At 36.8% G+C, this 27,051-nt stretch overlaps 2 protein-coding genes across 5 annotated transcripts in view; one reads left to right on the forward strand and one right to left on the reverse strand.

The window, feature by feature from the left end:
• The window catches only part of PTPRD (protein tyrosine phosphatase receptor type D), a 2,145,247-nt gene that overhangs the window by 1,877,368 nt on the left and 240,828 nt on the right, over positions 1 to 27,051 (forward strand). The window lies entirely within an intron of this gene.
• Positions 15,391 to 16,415, reverse strand: LOC309803126 (non-histone chromosomal protein HMG-14-like). Its single transcript, XM_082619036.1, has one exon. The coding sequence runs from the start codon at positions 16,398 to 16,400 to the stop codon at positions 16,095 to 16,097; it is 306 nt and encodes a 101-aa protein (XP_082475162.1). The 5' UTR covers positions 16,401 to 16,415; the 3' UTR covers positions 15,391 to 16,094.

The raw sequence follows: 27,051 nt of genomic DNA on the forward strand, positions 1-27,051 counted from the left end.
CTCAGAAAAGCATCTCATATACACACACACACATCATTGTATATATATATATATATATATATATATATGTAATATATAGATATATAATACACAGCTGCTTTTATCCAGCTGACTGTGTAATACCCATTTTATTGTATTTACAAGTGGATCCATGGTCAGTTAGCTATTTTCTGTAATTAAACAATTTTGTAAATCATAGCTCACTACTTAGAATAGGGCTGAAAATGGTGTCATAATGGACAACTCACATTTAAGATTATTTTTTAGTAACCCATCAAAGACAACCTTGATTGGTTCATGTGCTATGTTATCTTTATGTTCAGGTGCTATTTTTCATTTGCAAGAATAAGAAGTCCACTAGGGACTGAAAACTGCAGCATAACATTTATTTATTTATTTGTTTGTTTGTTTGTTTATTCATTCATTTTCTAACAGTGAAATGATTTTATAAAAATCACATAGCTAGTAAGGGATCCAAAATTACAATTCTGCTTTCCTGATTCTTAACACATTTCTCTGTCCACAACATACAGATAGAGAAGGGAAAGAACACCAATTTCAACCCATTACACATCTATTACAGGTCAAATTTAGGTCAGGCCTGTGTTATATTAGGCATAGGATACAAAAATGAAGCACAAAACAATGTTGATTAAACTCACTGTTGACTCTATGACATTTGTAGATATGCCACTTAGTATCAGCTCCTAGCAGATGCCACTCTCACTGCCGCTTCCATATTCACCCATTCAAAAGTAAAGATTAAAAAAAAATGCAGTTAAGTATCTGCATTCCCCCAATCTGAGGGAAGAACCACTGTTCTCAGGAACTCTTGCTATGTATTAAGTTACCTCTTCAACTCCAAGACAGCATTGTCCAGAAAACACATCTCTGGTAGAGAACCACATTGTTTCTGTCTACAGTCAAGTCATTGGTATACTGGATCAAAGTTGGCCTTTAACCTTTGTCTTCTATGTCTTTGTCAGGCACTAGGCTCGAAAAATTGGAGAAAAGTCCTTGTATCAGCCTCCCAGTCAAGTGTGGAAAGCCAAACAGGGGAACTAAAAAGGAGACAAGGTGGTTAGCTAGTTTCTAGGTCTATTAATCATACAAGAGAAGAAATAGAGATCAGTTAGGTCACTTGCTAACTTAAAAAAAAAATTACTTTTATGCCTGAGATAAACAATCCTGATAATTTATTACTTGTCAGATATCATATCTTTTCTAAAATTATCTTTAAGATTGTTAATAATCCCAGGTACCTTGCATTCATCACCATGGACTTCATATAGGGTCATTATTAAGGACCTGAAAGGCATGTGAGTAATATGACCACTGGATTGAGGCCAAATGACATGGGGGGTAATTTGCATACTAATGCACAACCAAGAAAGAGAATCTTTTTTTTTTAATGAAAAATTTAGAGAAATTATATTTGTAGGTGAATATTATCTATACAAACTAAAAGCACATACACCAAATAACACCATTAAAAAAAAGTACATGCATATTAAAAACATACACCAAATACATTAAATGGACAGCAACAGGAAGAGGGAATGGAAGGGAAAACCAATGGTGAAAGGAAAACGATTAAATGGAAATCAAGGGAGATTCCCTGCATAGATGGTGATACTATAGCATGAGATGAAGTGTACAGTGAACTCAGTTCTTTCCTTACATGACCATAACTCATGTTCACAGAGTGAATATATGTATATAAAAGGTGGCATTGATATGTGTGTGTCTGTGTGTGTGTGTGAGTGTTTATACTGTTCAATATTACAGTATGTAAAAAAATTGTTATTTTCTGCATAACTTAGCAATTGGATTTTTCTTTCACACACACACACTGTATTTTATTTTTACAAGAGATAAATAAACTGACACCAAGCATTGTAAATGGATGACCACAACATAAGCAACAATGCTTGCAATTACAAAACACGAAACACACACATACTATGTCATAATATTGAAATTCAGTCCAGTAATCCTCCACTGTAACAGCTCCTTTACGTTGCAATGAAAATTGATTTGTATATTTTTTCCCTCTGAGTCCCATGAGATTTTTTTTTATTCAAACAGAAAGTCACAAAAATTATAATCATCCTCATCAGTTCACTCAGTCCCATGTAATTAATTTTTTTTAATCTTGATCTTTTGTTAACACTTTTATGAATTCATCAGTTTTCCAATAGAGTTCTGAAAATGCTTATTCATTCAGTTCAGCAGTATAGTCAGTTACCAGAAATCTGTACTTGTCAGAGTCTTTTCCATGAATTCCTTGAAGATGAAACCCTTTTATAGGAACATGTTTGCAAAAGCATCAGAGTACACCCAGAACTGTCTGTAAGTGACAAAAGACTTAAAAATGTCCACGGTTAAAGATTTGATGAAAGTTCATAATAATGCAATTGACAAGGAAATTTAGTTATTTCTGAGATATACATTTTAAAGTAATAACTAGAATTATGAATTATAACATTATACTAGAACATATAAGATTTTAAGAAATTTCATGTAATGTCTGAAACATTTATATTAATATACTTCCATACAAATAACCCAAAGAAAGTCTAGTATTAGTTGGCTTATTTGTTAGTATGTTTATACTGCAGGTTCTTATTAGTCATCAGTTTTATACACATCAGTGTATACATGTCAATACCAATCGCCCAATTCAGCACACCACCATCCCAACCCCACCACAGCTTTCCCCCCTTGGTGTCCATATGTCTGTTCTCTACATCTGTGTCTCAACTTCTGCCCTGAAAACCGGTTCATCTGTACGATTTTTCTAGGTTCCACATACATGCATTAATATACGATATTTGTTTTTCTCTTTCTGACTTACTTCACTCTGTATGACAGTCTTTAGATCCACCCACGTCTCAACAAATGACTCAATTTCGTTCTTTTTATGGCTGAGTAATATTCCATTGTATATATGTACCACATCTTCTTTATCCATTCGTCTGCCAATGGGCATTTAGGTTGCTCCCATGACCTGGCTATTGTAAATAGTGCTTCAATGAACATTGGGGTGCATGTTTTCTTTTAAATTATGGTTTTCTCAGGGTATATGCCCAGTAGTGGGATTGCTGGGTCATATGGTAGTTCTATTTGTAGTTTTTTAAGGAACCTCCATACTGTTCTCCATAGTGGCTGTATCAATTTACATTCCTACCAACACTGCAAGAGGGTTCCCTTTTCTCCACACCCTCTCCAGCATTTATTGTTTGTAGATTTTCTGATGATGCCCGTTCTAACTGGTGTGAGGTGATACCTCATTGTAGTTTTGATTTGCATTTCTCTAATAATTAGTGACATTGAGCAGCTTTTCATGTGCTTCTTGGCCATCTGTATGTCTTCTTTGGAGACATGTCTATTTAGGTCTTCAGCCCATTTTTGGATTGGGTTGTTTGTTTCTTTAATACTGAGCTGCATGAGCTGTTTATATATTTTGGAGATTAATCCTTTGTCTGTTGATTCATTTGCAAATATTTTCTCCCATTCTGAGGGTTGTCTTTTTGTCATGTTTATGGTTTCCTTTGCTGTGCAAATGCTTTGAAGTTTCATTAGGTCCCACTTGTTTATTTTTGTTTTTATTTCCATTACTCTCAGAGGTGGATCAAAAAAGATCTTGCTGTGATTTATGTCAAAGAGTGTTCTTCCAATGTTTTCCTCTAAGAGTTTTATAGCGTCCAGTCTTACATTTAGGTGTCAAATCCATTTTGAGTTTATTTTTGTGTATGGTGTTAGGGAGTGTTCTAATTGCATTCTTTTAAATGTAGCTGTCCAGTTTTCCCAGCACCACTTATTGAAGACACTGTGTTTTCTCCATTGTATATCTTTGCCGCCTTTGTCATGGCTTAGTTGACCATAGGTGCGTGAGTTTATCTCTGGGGTTTCTATCTTGTTCCGTTGATCTATGTTTCTGTTTTTGTGCCAGTACCATATTGTCTTCATTACTGTAGCTTTGTAGTATAGTCTGAAGTCAGGGAGTCTGATTCCTCCAGCTCCGTTTTTTCCTTCAAGACTGCTTTGGCTATTTGGGGTCTTTTGTGTCTCCATACAAATTTTAAGATTATTTGTTCTACTTCTGTAAAAAATGCCATTGGTAATTTGATAGGGATTGCATTGAATCTGTAGACTGCTTTGGGTAGTATAGTCATTTTCACAATATTGATTCTTCCAATCCAAGAACATGGTATATCTCTCCAGCTGTTGGTATCATCTTTAATTTCCTTCATCAGTGTCTTATACTTTTCTGCATACAGGTCTTTTGTCTCCCTAGGTAGGTTTATTCCTAGGTATTTTATTCTTTTTGTTGCAATGGTAAATGGGAGTGTTTCCATAATTTCTCTTTCAGATTTTTCATCATTAGTATATAGGAGTGCAAGAGATTTCTATGCATTAATTTTGTATCCTGCAACTTTACCAAATTCATTGATTAGCTCTTGTAGTTTTCTGGTGGCATTTTTAAGATTCTCTATGTATAGTATCATGTCATCTGCAAACAGTGACCATTTTACTTCTTCTTTTCCGATTTGGATTCCTTTTATTTCTTTTTCTTCTCTGATTGCCATGGCTAGGACTTCCAAAATTATGTTGAATAAAAGTGGTGAGAGTAGACATCCTTGTCTCGTTCCTGATCTTAGAGGAAATGCTTTCAGTTTTTCATTATTGAGAATGATGTTTGCTGTAGGTTTGTCGTATATGGCCTTTGTTATGTTGAGGTAGGTTCCCTCTATGCCCACTTTCTGGAGAGTTTTTGTCATAAATGGGTGTTGAATTTTGTCAGAAGCTTTTTCTGCATCTATTGAGATGATCATATGGTTTTTATTATTCAATTTGTTAATATGGTGTATCACATTGATTGATTTATGTATATTAAAGAATCCTTGCATCCCTGAGATAAATCCCACTTGATCATCATGTATGATCCTTTTAATGTGTTGGTGGATTCTGTTTGCTAGTGTTTTGTTGAGGATTTTTGTATCTATATTCATCAGTGATATTGGTTTGTAATTTTCTTTTTTTGTAGTATCTTTGTCTGGTTTTGGTATCAGGGTGATGGTGGCCTCATAAAATGGGTTTCGGAGTGTTCCTTCCTCTCCAATTTTTTGGAAGAGTTTGAGAAGGCTGGGTGTTAGCTCTTTGCTAAATGTTTGATAGAATTCACCTGTGAAGCCATCTGGTCCTGGACTTTTGTTTGTTGGAAGATTTTTTTTTTTTTTCGCGGTACGTGGGCCTCTCACTGTTGTGGCCTCTCCGGTTGCAGAGCACAGGCTCCGGACGCGCAGGCTCAATGGCCATGGCTCAGGGGCCTAGCCACTCTGCGGCATGTGGGATCTTCCCAGACCGGGGCACGAACCCGTGTCCCCTGCATTGGCAGGTGGACTCTCAACCACTGCGCCACCAGGGAAGCCCAGTTGGAAGATTTTTAGTCACAGTTTCAATTTCATTACTTGTGATTGGTCTGTTCATATTTTCTATTTCTTCCTGGTTCAGTCTTGGAAGGTTATACCTTTCTAAGAATTTGTCCATTTCTTCCAGGTTGTCCATTTTATTACCATAGAGTTGCTTGTCGTAGTCTCTCAGGATGCTTTGTATTTCTGCGGTGTCTGTTGTAACTTCTCCTTTTTCGTTTCTAATTTTATTGATTTGAGTCCTCTCCCTCTTTTTGTTGATCATTCTGGCTAATGGGTTATCAATTTTGTTTATCTTCTCAAAGAACTGGCTTTTACTTTTTTTTGATCTTTGCTATTGTTTTCTCTGTTTCTATTTCATTTGTTTCTGCTCTGGTCTTTATGATTTCTTTCCTTCTGCTATCTTTGGCTTTTGTTTGTTCTTCTTTCTCTAGTTCCTTTAGGTGTAACATTAGATTGTTTACTTGAGATTTTTCTTGTTTCTTGAGGTAGGCTTGCATAGCTATAAACTTCCCTCTTAGAACTGCTTTTGCTGCATCCTTAGGTTTTGGATCATCGTGTTTTCATAGTCATTTGTCTCTAGGTATTTTTTGATTTCCCCTTTGATTTCTTCAGTGATTTCTTGGTTATTTAGTAATGTATTGTTTAGCCTCTATGGTTTTGTGTTTTTTACGTTTTTTTCCTTGTAATTCATTTCTAATCTCATAGCGTTGTGGCCAGAAAAGATGCTTGATATGATTTCGATTTTCATAAATTTACTGAGGCTTGATTTGTGACCCAAGATGTGATCTATCCTGGAGAATGTTCCCTGCGCACTTGAGAAGAAAGTGTAATCTGCTCTTTTTGGGTGGAATGTCCTATACATATCTATTAAATCTATCTGGTCTATCGTGTCATTTAAAACTTGTGTTTCCTTATTAATTTCTGTTTGGATGATCTGTCCATTGGTGTAAGTGAGGTGTTAAAGTCCCCCAGTATTATTGTGTTACTGTCAATTTCCTCTTCTTTAGCTGTTAGCAGTTGCCTTATGTATTGAGGTGCTCCTATGTTGGGTGCATATATATTTATAATTGTTATATCTTCTTCTTGGATTGATCCCTTAATCATTATGTAGTGTCCTTCCTTGTCTCTTGTAACATTCTTTATTTTAGTCTATTTTATCTGATATGAGTATATCTACTCCAGCTTTCTTTTGATTTCCATTTGCATGGAATATGTTATCCCATCCCCTCACTTTCAGTCTGTATGTGTCCCTAAGTCTGACGTGGGTCTCTCGTAGACAGCATATATATGGGTCGTGTTTTTGTATCCATTCATTGAGCCTGTGTCTTTTGGTTGGAGCATTTAATCCATTCATGTTTAAGGTAATTATTGACATGTATGTTCCTGTGACCATTTTCTTAATTGTTTTGGGTTTGTTTTTGTAGGTCCTTTTCTTCTCTTATGTTTCCGACTTAGAGAAGTCCCTTTAGCATTTGTTGTAGACCTGGTTTGGTGGTGCTGAATTCTCTTAGCTTTTGTTTGTCTGTAAAGCTTTTGATATCTCCATGGAATCTGAATGAGATCCTTGCTGGGTAGAGTAATCTTGGTTGTAGGTTCTTCCGTTTCATCGCTTTAAGTATATCATGCCACTCCCTTCTGACTTGTAGAGTTTGTGCTGGGAAATCAGGTGTTAACCTTATTGGAGTTCCCTTGTATGTTATTTGTCGTTTTTCCATTGCTGCTTTCAGTAATTTTTCTTTGTTTTTAATTTTTGCCAATTTGATAACTATGTGTCTTCGTGTGTTTCTCCTTGGGTTTATCCTGTATGTGTCTTGCTGTGCTTCCTGGACTTGGGTGGCTATTTCCTTTCCAATGTTAGGGACGTTTTCTACTATAATCTCTTCAAATATTTTCTCTGGTCCTTTCTCTCCCTCTTCTCTTTCTGGGACCTGTATAATGCAAACGTTGTTGTGTTTAATGTTGTCCCAGAGGTCTCCTAGGCTCTCTTCATTGCTTTTCATTCTTTTCTCTTTATTCTGTTCCACAGCAGTGAATTCCACCATTCTGTCTTCCAGGTCACTTATCCGTTCTTCTGCCTCAGTCATTCTGCTCTTGATTCCTTCTAGTGTAGTTTTCATTTCAGTTATTGTATTGTTCATCTCTGTTTGTTTGTTCTTTAATTCTTCTAGGTCTTTGTTAAACATTTCTTGCATCTTCTCGATCTTTGCCTCCATTCTTTTTCCAAGGTCCTGGATCATCTTCACTATCATTATTCTGAATTCTTTTTCTGGAAGGTTGCCTATCTCCACTTCATTTAGTTGTTTTTCTGGGGTTGTATCTTGTTCCTTCATCTGGTACATAGCCCTCTGCCTTTTCATCTTGTCTACCTTTCTGTGAATGTGGTTTTTGTTCCACAGGCTGCAGGATTGTAGTTCTTCTTGCTTCTGCTGTCTGCCTTCTGGTTGGTGAGGCTATGTAAGAGGCTTGATGGGAGGGACTGGTGGTTGGTAGACCTGATTGTTGCTCTGGTGGGCAGGGCTCAGTAAAACTTCAATCACCTTGACTGCTGATGAGTTGGGCTGGGTTCCCTCCCTGCTGGTTGTTTGGCCTGAGGCAACCCAAAACTGGAGCCTACCTGGGCTCTTTGCTGGGACTAATGGCAGACTCTTGGAGGGCTCACTCCAGGGAGTACTTCCCAGAACTTCTGCTGCCAGTGTCTTTGTCCCCACAGTGAGCCACAGCCACCCCCCGCCTCTGCAGGAGACCCTCCAACACTAGCATGTAGGTCTGGTTCAGTCTCCCCTGGGGTCACTGCTCCTTCCCTTGAGTCCTGTTGCACACACTACTTTGTGTGTGCCCTCCAAGAGTGGAGTCTGTGTTTTCCCCAGTCCTGTCGAAGTCCTGCAATCAATTCCCAGTATGCTTCAAAGTCTGATTCTCTACAAATTCCTCCTCCCATTGCCGGACCCCCAGGTTGGGAAGCCTGATGTGGGGCTCAGAACCTTCACTCCAGTGGGTGGACTTCTGTGGTATTAGTGTTCTCCAGTCTGTGAGTCACCCACCCACCAGTTATGGGATTTGATTTTACTGTGATTGTGCCCGCCTCCTACTGTCTCATTGTGGCTTCTCCTTTGTCTTTGGATGTGGGGTATCTTTTTTGGTGAGTTTCAGTGTCTTCCTGTCGATGATTGTCCAGCAGCTAATTGTGATTCTGGTGTTTTCGCAAGAGGGAGTGAAAACACTTCCTTCTCCTCCGCCATCTTGGTCCCTCTCCAGCAGCATAACATTTAAAACTAAAGAATACCTTGCCTCAGTATTGTACAAGAGAAACTTAATCTGTATCATCATTTTAGTTTTCACGTCTATTAGTTCAGGTGATTGTGCTGTTGTGTTATAAGCTATTTTCTTATTATTGCTTCAGTGTTTTAAAGTCATGTATTACTTCAAATCTGTCTTCATTTTTCAGTTATCTCAACTCCAGTGCTTATTGCTTTCTTTGCATATTATCTTATTCTTTTGTTTTTCCAAAGGCAAGCCTGTGTTCTCTTTTCTCATATCTACTGCTACCGATAACACTTTTACCATAAATATTTGGTAAATTTCGCATATTCTGTCTTAATACCTGCCATTATCAGGACACATTTGTTTTTAATATGTATTTCCCCCTTTACAGTGACTTTCTTTTTGCACATTTGTGGAATGGCTTAAGAGCACTTTAACTCCCTCAAACACTGCTACATGTTCATGACTACCACACAGGAGTGAAATCTGATCATGTCACTGCCTTGTTTACACACCTCTCATGATTTACCAGTCGGATGAGGAACAAAGTGTTTAGCACGGCCTCTGGGCTCCCACCCACCCACCAACAGTTTTTCCCATCATGAATGCTGTCTAGTCCCACTAAATATCCTCTGTTTCTCCCAATGTGTATGTACACATGGTATTCCTTCCACTTTATTTCCTCATCTTCCTTTCACCATCTGGTAAATCTTTCCTGTTTATCACCACCCAAGTCTTTGAAGCCTCTTTTTAAAACTGTTCCTTTTGCCTTTAGAAGATATGGTCAATACCCTACTTTGTTCTGATAATACCTTTATAAAAATAACCTATATTCCATTAATGTATTTCAGTCTGAAACTATATATGTTTTCCTCTGTTCCTCCAGAATTTCAGTTCTTTATGGCAGGTATATTGGGTATCTTGGCCTTTTGTTGCCTAATACTTATTAAAATGGTTGGCATGAACATGTGATCAACAAATGTCAGTATGAATGAATGAATGTGGAGTGAATGAATAATCCCTGTTGCCACTTATTTGTTGGGCATATCTTGACACAAAGAATCTTTGTCTGATATGGGACATATATTTAGCAAAATTCCAGCTTTGAAATTTTGTGCATATTACTTCTATTACCTTTCTTTTTTAAAAAAATATTTTCATATTTTACATTATAAAAATATATTTTAAAGAATATATTATATTCTTGTGATTCATAAAGAATAATCCATGGAAAAGTTAAAATGGGTAATCATTTAGAAGCTTTAGTTAAGCAACACCTCTGCATTTTAAAAGAAATGCTGTTCTGTCTCTCAAATTATTTTACAAGGTATTATATCATAGCAGTATCCCTTTTGCTGTTGTTTCCTTGCCGTGGTTTATTATTCAAATTATTGTTAATTGAATTTTGAAATCAGTTTCCTCACAGATTATAAGATGTTTAGGACGTCTAAACTCTATGATCTACCCATACAAAGTGACATCTTGGATGAGAACTTGGGTCTTGTAGAACCAATATTTTTCTAATATTTCTTGTTATGCTGGCACATAATATGCCATCTTATCATGGGTTCAAGTTCATTTCTGTTTGTTGAATACTTTAGAACTATTGCAACATAGGACTGTCTTGTATTTTCAGGGGACAAAAAGGGGTAGCAAATTACTATGTTTTGCAAAGATTTGACTTTGTATTTGCTCTTTTTTCTTCCTGGTACAAATAGCATAAGCATATGATATTTCTTAAAATTTATAATGGCATAATACCAATAAAATGCAGTTCCACAATTATGTTGTTTAAGAATTTTAAATAGTGTGGCCACTTTCAGAAGCTCTTGAGAAAGAGCTGAACTGCCCATTTTTAAAGTGAATTAACTCTTGAATGATACTTGAGTGCTGCTGTGTTGAGTGAAACCATCTATGAACTGAATTCTGTCAACTGACAAGGAGAGCTCTGGAAAATCTGTTTCTGTAGTTCTAAGCAAAACTTTATTTCAGTAATTAAATTGTTTCTCAATTTAAACCTTTAATTTTAAATAGCACCCTAATATTTTAAGAGAAAATGACATTTTATCTAATAGTGTTGTATATACTTATTTCCTTGTCACTAGAGAATATATACATAAGTCCAAATATATAAATTTCAATTATCAACAAATATATCAAAATAAATATATCAAATTCATTATAGATAGTATTTTGTATGCTGTTGAAAGTGTTACTGATTGTTTATATTAATCAATTCACTTAACAGTTATTTATTGAGTATTAACTAGAATTAGATACTTTTTGGGCAAATTGACTTCATTTTTTCCTATTATATAGTTCACAGATAAAATTAAAAAGGGAGAAAAATGTCACTACCCTGTAATGCCTCCCTTTGTTTTAATCCATGTTAAAAGTAAGATCTACATCTCACTGAGATCTAAACAACCTCAAAGTCAGCAAGTGAAGGTTTGTTTCACATAGCATGACTCGGTCCTTGGGAAGTCAAACATGTGTTGTATGAAATACTCTCTATAGTTAAGTTCATTGGAAGTTCTTACTGCATTCTTTTTTCCTTCTTTCTTCCCTTCCACAAGCATTTATTGTGCAACTTCTAAAAACAGTGTCGGTGCTGGACATGCAGAGGTGACAAATGTATCATCTTTATTCTAAAGCACTTGCAAAATATTTACAAATCCAGTTTAATAAGTTTATAAGTTGAGATCCACAGCAGAAAGTACTACAACACAGTACAAGCAGAAGATATTACCTGGGAGAAACTGATTTTATAAGGACTAATACCATATTATTTGAAAGTAATTCTTGCCCTTTTACTCAAAATATTTAGTGGAGAAGAATTACATGGTAATTCTGTTTAACTCAGTATTTTATTAAATAATTACCATGTGCAAAGACATTGTAAATGGCACTTGGGGATGGAAAATAGAGCACAGAGTGTAACACCCAGTCCTGATTTCAAACACTTCGACATCTGGAAATAGAAGTTGAAATATTTTAGCCAATGTGGTAAGATCCTGATTAACACTGCTCAGGCACAGAATTGCAGTCTTTCCACTCTCCAGCCCACATCTATACCATAGTTGATAACCAAGGTCTCTGCAAATCTTAACTAATAACTAGAGCATTTGTTGTGTTGGCAACCTAGGGAGACTTTCTGAGAGTGTTGTTTGGTGTGCTTGCAACTATTGGATTGAATTAGTAATCAAATAATAATTATAGCTTTTAATATTAGATATAAAGTTCTAAGAAGCCAAATTGTAACTATATTTAATAAACACAAATTATATAGAGGTGTTGAGTAGCCTCTGAGCAACCGTATCCTCAGTTGATTGTTTAAGGACATGACTTATAAGAGGTCCTTCACTCCTAGCAACTTCTCATCTCATAATGATCTTGTGGTGTTACATAGGAAGAACTTCATATGTTCTTATTCATTTTTAATGGCACATGTGTCATGGGATAACTTCTGCCAATGCTTTGTGTATACCATTGTTTTAACATTGATTGCCTTCAGATTTCAAGTGAGTACCCTATATGCAGCCCTTTGATGTGTTAAGACTCTGTATAAAGTACCACTAAATTAATTAGAAAATCCCAAACTTAATTATCAGTTTATTTGCTCCTGTATTCAACAGATGTGTATTGTATATTCACAGGAAAGGAGGGAAGATGAAAACCATCAAGGTAATCTCAATTAGGTGTAGAGATGATATGGAAACACGTGATTTCAATAGAACAGGAATTCTCAAACATAAGTATGCATCAGAATCGCCTGGAAGGCTTGTTAAACCATAGATTGCTGAGCTCTATCTCTACTTTCTAATTCAGTAGACCTGGGGTGGGGCCCAAGAGTTTGCATTTCTAATACAGTTCCCGGTGATGCTAAGGTGGCTGCTCTGGGACCATCTTTTACAACCACTGCAGTTGAGTGCATTAATAAGTAGAATGACAAAGATATTTTGAAGGTGCTTCCAGAATGTAGACAGGAGATCCTCAATCTATTTATCAATACGAAGTTAAGGAAGCTTTTAAGAGGAAATAACACTTAAGCTAAGATATGAAGGATCCTTTGGAGTTCTCTATGCAGACAAGAATTAAAGGTACTCCTGGCAGAGAGAATGACATACACTAAAGCAATGTGGTGTATTCACAGAGCTCTAAAGTAGCTGGTATTCTGGAATTCAAGTCATGTTGGGGAAAGTGGAAAAAGGAAAGTAAGAGAGGTTGGGGATTAACCTTTGAAGGAAAATGATTCAAATTGGGAAAACCCTAGTGAAATACTTGCAGTTTTGAAAGATGGCCCTCACTACAGTGTGGAGGGAAAATGGATGGGATGAGTTCAGTACTGAAGTTAAAATAGACAGTAAATGATGAGGGTTTAGACTACTCTAGTAACAGTGGGGATGAAGAGGAGAGATGGGGTAACTCAAAAGGTAGCATCAACAGCAACTGGATATGGCCACTAAGGAAAAATAGTCACTGAAGGTACTTTTTAGGTTGGCTTACTGGTTTGATGGAGTGGCATATACTGAGATTGGGCCTTCAAAGAATAGCATATATTTGTGGAGATTTGGTGGTGGGGAATAAGTTCCTTTGAGTTTCTCTCTGTCTGTGAAACGTGCAATCAGAGATGCTCAGGAAAGAAACATGGATGTGAAAATATGGATCATTTTGTTGCTGTATTAGCCTTGCTATAGATATTTATCTAACACCAAAATATTCCTATACTTGTATCTAGTTACCTAGACACAAAAACAGAATCACACATAACCCTAATTTAATTATTATGGCCTCAATCTATGGAAACTCTGTTTATTTTGACTTTACAAAATTAGGAAACACTTAAAATGTGAAATTTTAGAAAACATCAAAAAGGACATAAAGTATAATAGATAATTATTAAAGTTTGAAATCATGACCATAAAGCCACCATCATTTCCCCATGCAAATATCGGTATGAGTCTATTTCTGAAGACTGCTTGAAATGCAGAATTATTCTAGTAAGTTGGAAGTGGCACTGTAACAAAACTTAATATCATGTGTTTATAGTTATTATAGATACTGACATTACATTTTACAAACATGATAGAGTCAAGAATTGCTGCAGGTATTATGTGCCAACAATTGGTTGAAAAGTATGCACATTAATATTTAAGAGGAAATTTTAAGAACCTTCAGTAATCTTCCAACATTTCAGGATTGGTGTTAGAAGGATAGATAAATAGTTTGTGCAAACATTATTCTCCAAGCTGCATGCATACTAAATACTATCTATTACAACATTGGGAGATTAAAAGGCTATTGGGGATATCTCATTTGTAAATATAAACTGACACAAATCATTTCTCTTCTAAAATCTCTGCAGCACTTTTCCTGTTTAGCAGAACTACACCCAGAGCTCAGCCTTGTGAGGAACCATCCCTAGCTGGTCTTTGCTTCCTTAGTACCTAGCACAGTGCTTAGAGCATGTTAGTACAATAATACAGGATCCAGGGAGCAGTGGTTACGTGGATACAGAGGAATCATATATATAGAGGGGTGACTATAAGTTATTCATGGATTCTCGACTGTGCAGAGGATCAGTGCCCCTAATCCCCACATTGTTCAAGGGCCACTGTAGTTAATAAATTTTAGTGAAAGTACAACTTAGAATCACTACATTTATTGCAACCATTTTCTATTTGTTTTTGCAACTTAAACACCTTTTGAAAACCTGGGAAGTTACTTTTTCCCTTTCTAAATTATTCTTGAGCAAAAGGTATGCTTACTCATTTTTCTTATGTCTTCATGGAAATTTCGTGGGCTTAAACACTTCTTCACTGCTCACAAAATAAGCAGATTGTTTTCTCTGCAGCAACATTTTTAGAGACATCAGTCCAGATTGTTATCGTCTGATAAAGGCAGCTAGGGTGTGGAAAAGGACAGAGGCCTAAGTGATGCTTATTGACCTGCAATTTATTTTAAAGAATTAAGAGAGAACAGCAGACCAAAGGAGTTCACCAGTATAACATGAATGTGCATGTTGGTTGGTCGATATAGAACTATTTAATGAATTTGCTATGCTCTTAGAATTAAATCACTGCTTTTTCTATGAAACTTTGAGGCAAGGTGTTAGGGAGTGAGGAGAAAGTATAGGAGTATGTCACAGTTGAGTTTGCTGATCCTGTGAACTAAATTTAGTCAGGCCTTGCTTGACATATGCAAATATATAATCATATTCTTTCATTCTTTCTCACGTACATGTGCAATCTGAGTTACCGTCAGAAAAAATCTAGCTCACTCTTGGTAAATGAGACCTATAGTGTAAACACAGACTTTAAAACTTCACCTTATTAAGTTCAGAGTTAGAGATTTTCTGCCTGTTTGCGATCTGAACGATGGAACAGGTATTCTCAGAGTACAGTAACCATTGTTATATCTGATGTGTGATCTGATTGCATCACTTTAATAAAATAGATGACCAGATTATCCCCATGACTTTATGGCCATTGCTGAATTAATTCTCTTTTACTTTATTTATATAATATTGATTTTCTAATTAATAAAAGTCCTTCCTCTCTTGGACATGCACATTCATTTTTTTTCTTTCATAATTGAGATTTTATTGGTTGTTTTGAGGATCAGTACACAGACATTTCAATTTGTACACAATTCTCAACATACGTACCAAAAACCTAAAAAAATCATGTAGTTGTGATTCTTTTCTCAACAGTTATTCCAGTGACTTTCCAGCTTAAAATTTGGGGGCAAATTTTCCTTCACAGGATATCAAGTACCAATATCTTCAAATATTGATACGCTGTTACATCGTAAGCCCCACTAATTCACAATTTAATATCATATACACTACATACTCAAATTGTCAATCGTTCACAGCACATTAACAGTTACTAGAAGAACTGGACTACCACGACCAAAGATGTTACAGAGTGCACAAAATTCTGCCCAGGAGAGCCAAGATCAAGGGGTGAGTGGTTTGCTTTAGGAAACAATTCTACCAAAAACAACGTGGGAAGAGAAGTAATTTAAAGTGTTTAAGACATTAAATGCACAGCTGACTCCAAACTGCCATTAAGTATGCTTTGTATTACAGGATATAAAAGCTACCCTCCATCTGTGGAATGTTAAGCTGACACCCAAGACAATCAAAGCCTCCCATATTCAATATCCCACTATTTTCTGGTTGTACCAAAAAATAAACAACCAGCAAATGATTTCACCTCTTAAAAAAAAGCATTTACACTTAAAAAATGGGATGAGGTGGGATTCCTTCCTTTTTAAAAATGTTTCTAGAGCTACTAAAAAACTTGCATTTACAAAATAGTTGATAAAAATATTCCTCTGGATTGTACAAGAAGGGAGACAGGGACCACTGATAGGACCAGGTGTGTGATATTAATCAGGCTTGGCTTCTTTCTCTCCTGCTTCATCAGAAGCTGTGCTCTCCTCATTTTTAGTTTCTCCATTTTCTGCAGGTAAGTCTTCTTTAGTCTCTTGGTTAGCCACTTCAGCCTGTTTTCCCTTTGCTCCCCTTTTCCCTTTTGTTTGCACTTTTTTGTCGGAAGATTTATCCTTTCCTGCCGCCTTTTTTGGCTTCGTTTCCACTTTTGCAGGAGCCGGTTTAGATGACAACCTCGCCGATCTCCTCTTGGGCTCCTCCTTCGCCACCCCCTCGGCGGAGCTGACCTTCCTCTTGGGCATCGTGGCGGCGGGGCGGGCGCGTGCCGGGTGCCTGCGGGCCGCGGTGCGCGCCGAGAGCCTTCACGAAGCTGGGCTGCCTGGCCGCTACCGCTCCTCCCGCCGCCCGAGCTGCACATTCATTTTTTTTAAATTTATTTTTAAAGTTGTAACTACTTATGAAAAGTCAGCATATCCCTTCATTTTATATGAAGTTGTTTGGAGTTCAGCAGTGAGTCATTTAAATGAGATTGGCAATTAATTGAGCAATTGAGTTTTAATAGCTCTGGGGGAAGAATGGAAGTCTGGTGAAAATGGATATTCATTTCACTGAGTGGAGAAAAATGAAAAGAACCCACAGGAAATTGTGCCTTGAGCTCTAAGAGTAATAACAAAATATCTGGAAAGTTTAAGAAAGATATTTCTCCTCTCAGATATTAGCCTTCCTTTTGCTATGTAAAAACACCTAATAAATTGAGTGTTCCCTTGGTGCTTTCAAACTGCCAAGATTATAACGCTTTAATGGACATTTTATTATTTGATGTCCTTTGATAATTATTTAATTCATTATTCATTATTGAAACTGTTAAAGCAGTTTTTAGGGTCCTCTGAATATTGTCGTCATGAATTAATGTGTCCAGATAAATCTGTTGGAGGAGGGAGGTCAATATTTTAACAGCTGTAATAGTAGATAATGTCCAAATTGATTACATGAAAGCGACACTTCCTGAGATATGTGTGCTTCTTGATTGACAATGCCAATGGAGCTTTTTTTATTGTAGGCTACTACCAATTATTAATATTTTGATCAGGATGATTTTGGCGATTTTATGAAGTGACTACTGCTTTCTTCTAGTCCTCTCTTGAGATCAGCTGAGACAGGTTTCAATCAGAAAGACTAAAAGGTAGATGGTATAGCTTGTCCTCAGCAGTATCTCAGTATTACCACACTAGTCCTTAAATGAAATGTAAAATATTCATTAGAGAGATTATTTTCTGCTAAGTTTATGCACACATGAATTCTAAAATCATTCTACTGGAATTGAAATGCAAACAAAATGTAAATATTAACCTCATTCATATTGTAGTCATAATATTGAACAGTAGTTACAAAATGTTTTGCATAAGTGAAAAGTGCAGAATTAGTAGCAATGTTTCATAAATACTCCTACTAATGCTTTTTACTTATGTGATACAAATTATGTAGTATTTTTTAAGGAAAGAGAGGAGCTTTTATCGTTTCCGTGTTACAGGTAGAGAAAGTAAAACAAAGGCAATTTTCATGAAGGTTAGAGATATGGTTAATAGTCAAGAAAAGATGGCTCCATCTATTCTGAATTGAGAAAAAAATGCATTCAGTCTAGCTTTAAGCCATTTTTATTATTAATGGGATTTATCTGGCTAATTGCCATGAACCCAGAATGAACTGACTTTTGTAGAGGGCCTGTAGCTTTGTATGAGATGATTCGGGGTCTCCCCAATCTCCTAAAACCCCAGAAATTGAACTTTTTCTTCATTCTCTTGATGGTGGGAATGTTACTATATTGTCCTTTACATATTTTGTTCAAGCCAGGCAGTACACATGTAATTCAGAAGGGGCTTCTCTAGACTTCCTACTAGGTTGTTATCTAATCTATTTCTGAATGCCTCTGATGAAGATGACTCAAGTTATCTCTCTGAGCAGTTATTCTATTAACTCCCCTTGCAGAATTTTTTATGATGTTTAATCATAATTTCTTCTCTTTGTAGCTTTAGACCATTATTCTTCATTTCAGCCTTTTATTACCATTTTAAAATATTTTTATAGTCCTTGCAAATTCCTCATAATTGCTTTTTCCCTAAATGAGGAATTTCCCTGAAGCCATTTCATGTATGTGACTGCCCTGTGGATGCAGGGCAGAAAGTCTTATTTCTGCAATGCTATTAACAAGCAAACAATCAACAAGTAAACACCTCTCTCCTCAGATCATAAACCCAGGACTTTTTGTGTTAAGAGAACATCATAGAAGATTTGGGGGAGGGTTTGGTTATGCTTTTTGTTAGGGTGGAGGCGCTCTGAAAGATTCTCTCCTGACTCTTAATCTTTTTGCTTCAGTTTCTTTATTTGTAAAATTAAATTCTGGGTCAAAGCCACACCTGATTTGTGGCTAACTGAAGAGTTTAATCCAGTGTTACTGACATCCAGAACTTGCCTATTATATTTAGTAAGAGAATTCACAGAATACTACTCGTATCTGTTTATAAATTATGTGGAAAAAAAGCATTTTGCATTGCAATGTCAGAGTTGTTGACTTTGGGGTTTAGTTTCTGTATCACCACTGAACACGTTATTTTTGTTTCCACCAACTTTAGTTCTTTTCTAACTTTAGCTTTTTCACATAATTTTCTGGTGCCACATAATCAGCCTGAAAGAGACCATAACCAAGAGCTGTCACCAGAAACTCCTCTCTAGATGCTCGGGATGAGTTTTAGCTTTTTGTTGATAGACTCTTATCAGAGCATGCTCTGGGAGATAATGGGCAATTTCCTCAGCTTCCAGAAGCAGTTTATTTATGCAGTTCCACAGACTTTACTGTAGGGGCGAATCACAGCTGTTACTATGAGTTTCCCTTAAAACAAAACAAAGCCAACAAAAGGGGGAAAAATTCACTATCTGTTATCACACACTGGTTTTCTAAATCTAAAACTGAGATTTAAAAAATAAATTCCACCATGACTTTGCTTAATTGTTATTCCATCAGAAAGGCGATACACTTCTCCTCAGCAAGGTATGTGAAGAAAACCACTGGTTTTGAGTTGCTTCGCTCTGCAAAACGCTTTTTTTTTTTGATATGTTTATGTATAGATACTATAAGCTGTAATCGTCCTCATGGATGATTCTTATGATGTCCTTCATGCCAGGTTTTAGAATTCTCAGCTTTTCCCCCCTTAATTCCTGCTTAGTTTGCTGCCATTTAGATGTCTGCAGTGGAATATTCTAGAAAGTAGAGTGTAACTGTTCCCTATAAAGCTTTGCTCTTGTTGGAACCGGCTAACACTGCCCCTTCACTGAGACCTACCACTCTTGTGTATTCACCAGGCAAAGTTGGAGAGGAACAGTAGAGAGTATGAGTAGGAAAGCCTTTAAAAGAGAAGTTTACTAATGACAAGAAAGCGTAACTTGTTCAACTCTAGCGATAAACACAAATGGGCTTATTGCTCAAGGTAAAAATTGATAGATGGAGTATGCCACGGGAACCCAGGAAAAGGAGCGCTTTGTGCATTCCTGTGGGCTCTCTGTGGCAGCTCGGTGCTTTTATGAGAGAGCTTGGTGCTTGTATGTGTTAGCCTGTGGAAACGATTCTACTTCTGAAATGCTTCAAGAGTGTTTAAGTGTAATGGGCTTTGTACTGCCTGCCTGGTCTGTACCCTGTAGAGCATACTCAAACCATTCAGCTTGAACGCCATTTTTATCTAGCTCTTTATCCATTAATTTTCTCCTGACCTTGGGCATAAAATATATGCACTTTTTATGCTGTGGTGCTTTGTGCAGGCAAAGAGGAATAGCATAACCTATCCATCACCATTATGAATGATGCAGCTTAAAACAAACACAGGTCAGAGACAGATATTTTAAGAGCAGATTTGTATTGATTCCGTCACAACACTGAGCTAAAAGGAAAAGAACTCTGAGACTATAAATGATGAAGCAAGTTTTGACAAATAGCCGTAGCCACACAAGTCGACTTAAGAATGTGCCTCACGGGCAGTCATTGGTGAGAAAACAGAATTTGTTATTAATATTAAAAATCCACCTCCCTTACATGTATTTATTACCATACTTCACATAGCACATTTGAGCATGACTTTTCTCTTCCTTGGTATCTCTGATTGACTCTTGAAAGCTTTTTTGTTAAAAGAAACATGAAAGCTTATTAGACTCCTTAATCTTTATTAAGTTGTTGCTTTTGAAATATTCAAACTACCCTTTAACAGTAGGTGGTGGTTTATTTGTTTTGCAAGTTGGTTTTGAGCACATGTGTTGAAGATTTCGCAAGTGTTTGTGTTATGACAAATAGCATGTTATTGAAGCAATGGTGTGTTTATTATCACCATTACTGTTAATAATCTCAATTCACAAATAAAGAGTCTCACTATTCAATGTAACAGTCACATATATTATTAAGTTATGCAGTCCTAACCCACTTTCCCAGTCGTTGAGATTCAGTGGACTAGATCTCTGCTATAAGAACAGTCATCCTGGTTCTTAAAAGAGACCACTCAACTGAGGATTATATCCATTCATGTTACTGCAATTGTACTTCAGCTACAACTTCACTGGGCAAAGTGTTTTGCCCCCTAACGATTTACTGTATTACATACCCAAATGTTGTTGTTCTGTCAGAAATGACAGTAGATAGCTAGAGAATAGATGCTGAAAGAAAAAGCATATCAGGTAGCATGTGTCTCTTTGACAATTCTGAAAGGACAAAGGAAGAAATCTATTTTCTGAGAGGTGGAAAAGTCCAAAGTGTAAAGTGCATCTTCCTGTCACAAATGCGGCCTTATGGAATATTTTGTAATTTAACCAGATGGATTGCTGTTGTTTAAAAACTAACAATAGGGCTTCCCTGGTGGCGCAGTGGTTGGGGGTCCGCCTGCTGATGCAGGGGGCATGGGTTTGTGCCCCTGTCCGGGAGGATCCCACATGCCGTGGAGCAGCTAGGCCCGTGAGCCATGGCCGCTGAGCCTGCGCGTCTGGAGCCTGTGCTCCGCAATGGGAGAGGCCACAACAGTGAGAGGCCCACGTACTGCAAAAACAAAAACAAAAACAAAAACAAAACAAAACCTAACAATATACTTTCAAGATTTTCACCTAAAATTCTTACCTATTCCTGTCAGAATTATGGTGGCAAAAATGTGCCTACCAGGTTTTGTTTCATTTGTATGTGCACTGGGATTTCAAGTGTGCAATTATATTTTTATCTAGTAGGCACTGTTGAATGCAATGCTGAACCCAAGTCTTCTTATGATAATCATCCTCTGGACTCAATGGTTACGTTTTCAGGATCCCACACTGTCTCTCCTATTTCAGTTGTTGGTTCTAAGCAGTAAGTTGCCTTTTAGACTTTTCCAAATTTCTTTTAATAATTCACCGTTAAGATCACTGTTGAAAACTAAAAGAGCACTGGACTGCAAGTCAGAAGGTTTTCTTCCAATACGGAATCTGCCATGACCCACAGAGGAGTCATTCTCTCTGCTTTGTTTTGTCACCGGAAAAACGCAGGGTTGAGCCATATCACTTCCTCCTTCATTCCTTTCTTTCTCTTCTCTCTTCCCTTCCTTCTTTTGCTTTCTCTTGTATGTAAGATAACTACCACCCTGGCTTTTCTGAGAACTAAGTAATAATGTATGAAAAGGGCCTAGGACAGTATTTACAATGTAACAACTGCTCAATAAATGGTAGCCACTATTTCTTCTTTCTTCTCTGTCTTTTCCCATCATTTAACTATGTCCTAATCAACGTTACCATGCTTGCGGGGTATCATGTGCAAAGCACAGGGTCAGGTGCACTGTGAATCATTTGCCGAACCTATCCTGATACTGTTCATATTCTAGTGGGGAGAAAAAACACACTTATTATATACAGATTAACTCTTTAAGGTTAATTTTCTTATAATATTAATTAATTGAGTGGTATCGTTGTGGCCCTAAAAGTTAGTAATCTTAAATCGTTTTCTTTAATACTGGTTAATTAAATTTTATTCATAGACTTACATTTTATGTAACTATAATGAAGATTAAAAAAAGAAAATATTTGCTAGTATTTTTAAATTAAGACATACACTAGTAACAAAAATAAAATTTAAGTATAGTGGGCTTAATTTTAACGTGGGATGGCAAATGTCTAAGACCAAGTCATGGGATCTCACAAAAGCAAGCTGTCTGTAACTGTTGTCAAAACATGAATAACAGCCTATAGGACTCAAGATGGTCCAAGCTTCACAATCAGCTAACAACTTAGGATACTGAGAGGCTAGGAAATGAGTTATTTGTTCTGAGGCAAGTTTAAAATTCCTGATCCAAGACCCAGAGGAATGGGTTCTAGATCCCCGGTGGAAGCACATGGGCCTTCTGTTCTGTTCCTTTGCCCTGGTGTCAACACCTAAACACTGTGGTAAGAGCTCCCCTCTCCCGTGGGGCTTCAACCTCACAGAGTTGCTTTTCTGATCGCAAGGGGATCCCTTTTAGAAATAACTATATGCAGACACAGAGATGATATTCCATTGCAGAGCTACTTGGGTAGGCCATCTTATTGAAGTCATGGCTCTATAATTTGTCAGTAGTATGACAGAAACAAAAGGCAAAAGAGCAAGATGGGAATAATGTTACTGTCTTTGTTATCTTAAATTGTACATGCAAGTGGGAGTGTGTGTATAATATATTGTTGAAAACATTTCCTGTAGTCCAGTGTGCAAAGTTAGACTGTATATTGGGTTTCTAAAAAATACTATAAAGTTTCTAAAATGTTTTTTATCATATTTTATTTTTTTATTTTTTGCGGTACATGGGCCTCTCACTGTTGTGGCCTCTCCTGTTGCGGAGCACAGGCTCCGGACGTGCAAGCTCAGCGGCCATGGCTCACAGGCCCAGCCGCTCCGTGGCATGTGGGATCCTCCCGGACCAGGGCACGAACACGTGTCCCCTGCATCGGCAGGCTGACTCTCAACCACTGCGCCACCAGGGAAGCCCCATATTTTATATTTTAATTACATTTAGAAATCATTTAATTAGAGACAATGATTTGCTCTTAGTGCAGGCCTGATGTTTTTCATCTTTATCTTATTTTTTTTAACTGTATCGACCTAAGTTTTTATCATTGGTGTCTGTGCTTTGATTTTGCTCATTTTGCTTATTTTTGTAAAGTAAGGTGAAAGAATAATAAAAGACTCAAGTACATAGAATATTTAGAGAATATTGTACAAAGAAGAGCTGGCCTGCAGGAAGTGTTGCAGTTGGTGTTTATACTTAGTTTTAAGGAAGCCCTTTGTGGTGCAAGAAAGGTGTGTGTGTAAAAGTTGACATTTTGTCCAGTGACTGGCAAAGCAGGTCAGCTATAGAAGCCTGGTATGTAAAATATGCAAAAATAAGGCTCCTTACTGCAAAGTTCCACAGAGCCACTTCTTGAAAACCTTTGCCTTGTCTGTGCTGCTTTTCTTATTCTAAAGTAGTGTAAGGTTCATAAGGTCTGAGCACATGTACAAAGCAATCATAACTAATCATGAGGGATAAATACTTGCTTCCTGAGCCTTTATTATCAAACCTATTTTATCCTCTTATACAGTTGATCCTTGAATTATGTGGGGATTAGGGGCACTGACCCTTCACACAGTCAGAAGTTCACTTATAACTTTTGACTCCCCCAAAACTTAACTATTAAGAGCCTAGTAGTAGGCTATTGACCAGAAGCCTATGGATAAAATAAATAGTCAATTAACACATTTTGTATGTTATATATATTATATACTATATTCTTACAGTAAAGTAAGCTAGAACGAAGAAATGGTATTAAGAAAATCATAAGGAAGAGAAAATACATTTGCAGTACATATACATATTTATTGAAAAAATCCACGTATAAAGTGGACCCACGCTGTTCAAACCCATGTTGTTCAAGGATCCGCCGTACTTGCTTCTGGGTTGATTTTTACAAAAGGCTTCTGCTTATTTAAAGCAGTCTCTTTAGGTTCAAACACCATTCATTATCAGTGGGGAATTAAAAAGTAACAACGTTAAAAGATGAGACTATTTTTTATGTAATCATAGGACCAAATTTACTGACCTCTACAAAGTAATGCAAGACGTGATATGGAGACAGGAAAACAAGGTGTAGTGTAGTGTGTGTGAGGCATTGAGAGCAAGGCTCTCTTTCTGTTTTTATTTACTAGTTTAACAAAAGCATGTAACATTTACCATCAAAGCTCATTTGCTTGGGATGGCCCTTCATTTTTTTTTTATAACATTTATTGAGTGCCTGGTCTGTATTAATTAATTAATTTATTTTTGCTGTGTTGCGTCTTCGTTTCTGTGCGAGGGCTTTCTCTAGTTGTGGCAAGCGGGGGCCACTCTTCATCGTGGTGCGCAGCCTCTCACTATCGCGGCCTCTCTTGTTGTGGAGCACAGGCTCCAGACACGCAGGCTCAGTAGTTGTGGCTCACAGGACTAGGTGCTCCACGGCATGTGGGATCCTCCCAGACCAGGGCTCGAACCTGTGTCCCCTGCATTAGCAGACAGATTCTCAACCACTGCGCCACCAGGGAAGCCCCCTTCATTTGTTTTTGAAACTGATCCATCTCAAGATATAAGGAGGAAGAAAACTAGCAATTTGGGCAGAGAAAGGAGGGTAAAATTAAGGAAGAAAAAAAGTGTAAATTACTTTTTTTTTCTTTCTATTTTTTCCCTGAAAAGCATGTTTGATGGAATACTTTTTTGAAACAATAGAAATATCTTCCCTGTATCTGGAAGTTACCCAAATCTGGAACTCTGATGTATATAAAAATATTTGAATATTCTGTTTTATCAGTTTTCATCTTGAACTGTAATTCAAGTAGGAATTTTACAGTGTCTCTCATTAGTAGCATTTGGTTTTTGTTCATTTGTTTTACAAACTAATATCATCCTTAAGTAAAAATAATAAACTTTCTTTGATGGAGAGATGCGTAAGATCTTTTTTAGGGAATTTCTTTAAGCATTGAGAACTTTAAAGTCTCTCTTAAGAATATTATGTGACTGCTCAGTTTTAATAAATCAAAAAGAATGAACAAGCCAAATTGCAAGGTGTGATTCTTCTTAATTTTTATCCTTTGAAAATGAATTGCCACCACATGAAGGGCATTGTAGATTTACCAGTGGTTGTGGGTAAAGAAGGAGATGTGTGATCATTAGAGGGCTCAATTTTTTTTTCCAGTTTTTACAGGAAGTTATCCCAGAGATGTTCCTTAAAGAGAGAGCTTTTCAAAAGAAGAGGTTAATAAAGATCTTCTCTTTGCCTGTCTGTAGCGAGAACTATAGGCATTTTGCTTTTACCATTAATTTCCACAGGTCCATAATTGTAAATAGGTTGGAGGGTAACTGACCACCTGATAGAATTTGGGGAATGTTGGGTAGGGTGGGCTTTCTTCTGCTAAGTATTGGTCATGTTGCCTGTAATTATACTGTTACAGCTCTTTCTCCTGAAAGTTTTGAGGCTCAAAGAGATAGTAACTCTTGGGGTGCGAGGAGATACCAAGTCCTTGTTAGAGGATACTTGATGAAAATTTCACTTAAGTGGGTTAAAATGAACTCTCTAGATTGATGAGAGGTGTTTTGGTCTGGGAGAAGAGGTCTCTGGAATTAGGAAGGCAAGTTTTTTGGAGAGAAGGTAAAATGTTGCCAACAAATAATCACTGTTTTATGTTTGGGAAGCATATTTCTACGTAATGAAATGATGTCAGTGTTTGTACTGATGCATATGAGGTATTAGATTTGTGCTAATGGCAAGCAAAAGCTCAACAGGAGGCAGATATCACCCCATGTACTTTAGGAAGTACCTAGAATTGAGAAGATTAACATTTATAGAAGCTTCCTAAAATATTAACATTTCTTCTGAATTCTACGGAAATTTAGAGCCCCTTATATGCCTCTAAAAAGTACTTGTGGAAAACTCAGGTGTATACTAGAATTTTTCACTTGGCTCAGTTGGATTCAAAAGTCATTAGAATTAGTGATTTTTTTATCAGGTTAAAAATAATCTAGAATGTCTAATAGGATAGAAAAATCAAATCTACCTAAGACACATAGTCCTGACCTTCTCTCCCTCTATTGAAGCTGAGAATCCGTCTACTGTGTTCTCTTATTTGTGTTTTACCAAAGGTTAATAATCAGGCTTTCAAAACCACTTGGTTCAGAATCCCTTTAGCCCAGATGTCTCTAGCAGCCTAATTAGCAATTTCTTGATAGGTGATTTAGGAGAGAGAGGAATGAAAGGTTCCAGAGACATGCACGCTAAGTCTTTGTTCTTGACAGGTAATGCTCAAGTAGCTGTCACACTGCCTTTAAGTCACTGTTAGCAGGGAGGGAGGGACGGAAGGAGGGATCTTGTATCTTATTCATGAAATTTCTGGTACTAGTTTAATACCTTTGAGATTTTCAGACCCAAACGCTAACTCCCCGTGATGTTGATAAATGGTATTATTTATAATTTTGCACCTCCACTATGTATAGAACACTTGTATGTAAAAGATTTTGCTGATGAAGCAAAAGCCTATTGGAATTGAAAATTATTTTTAATGGTTCAGTTGCAATATTTTGAAAATGACATGCTCCTGTTTCTATTTTAACAGATTACCTGTAACTATCAGGCCCTCATACATCCTAGGAGAATTCAAAAAAAAAAAAAAAAAAAGGTTGGCAGCAGCAGGCTTTGTTAAATTTTCATGAAACAGAGGTTTCATTTCTGAATATCTAGTCACAGTGATGACTGCTTAATAGCTTAGTCTTCAAATATGATTAATCATTTATCTGTTCATTTATTCAATCATTCATTCAAAAATGTCATCGTATACTAGAATCCAAAGACTTATGCCTAAATCTTGATTCCATGAATAAATATGTGTAACTTAGCTTGATCTTTATACCTCATCTGTGTAAGAGGGAG

Source organism: Mesoplodon mirus (genome assembly GCF_964341445.2).
Source record: "Mesoplodon mirus genome assembly, chromosome: 1".
Lineage (NCBI taxonomy): Eukaryota > Metazoa > Chordata > Mammalia > Artiodactyla > Ziphiidae > Mesoplodon > Mesoplodon mirus.

Bases quoted from the DNA above. Each gene is read 5' to 3' on its own strand.
- LOC309803126 (XM_082619036.1), bottom strand. From the start codon at position 16,400: ATGCCCAAGAGGAAGGTCAGCTCCGCCGAGGGGGTGGCGAAGGAGGAG.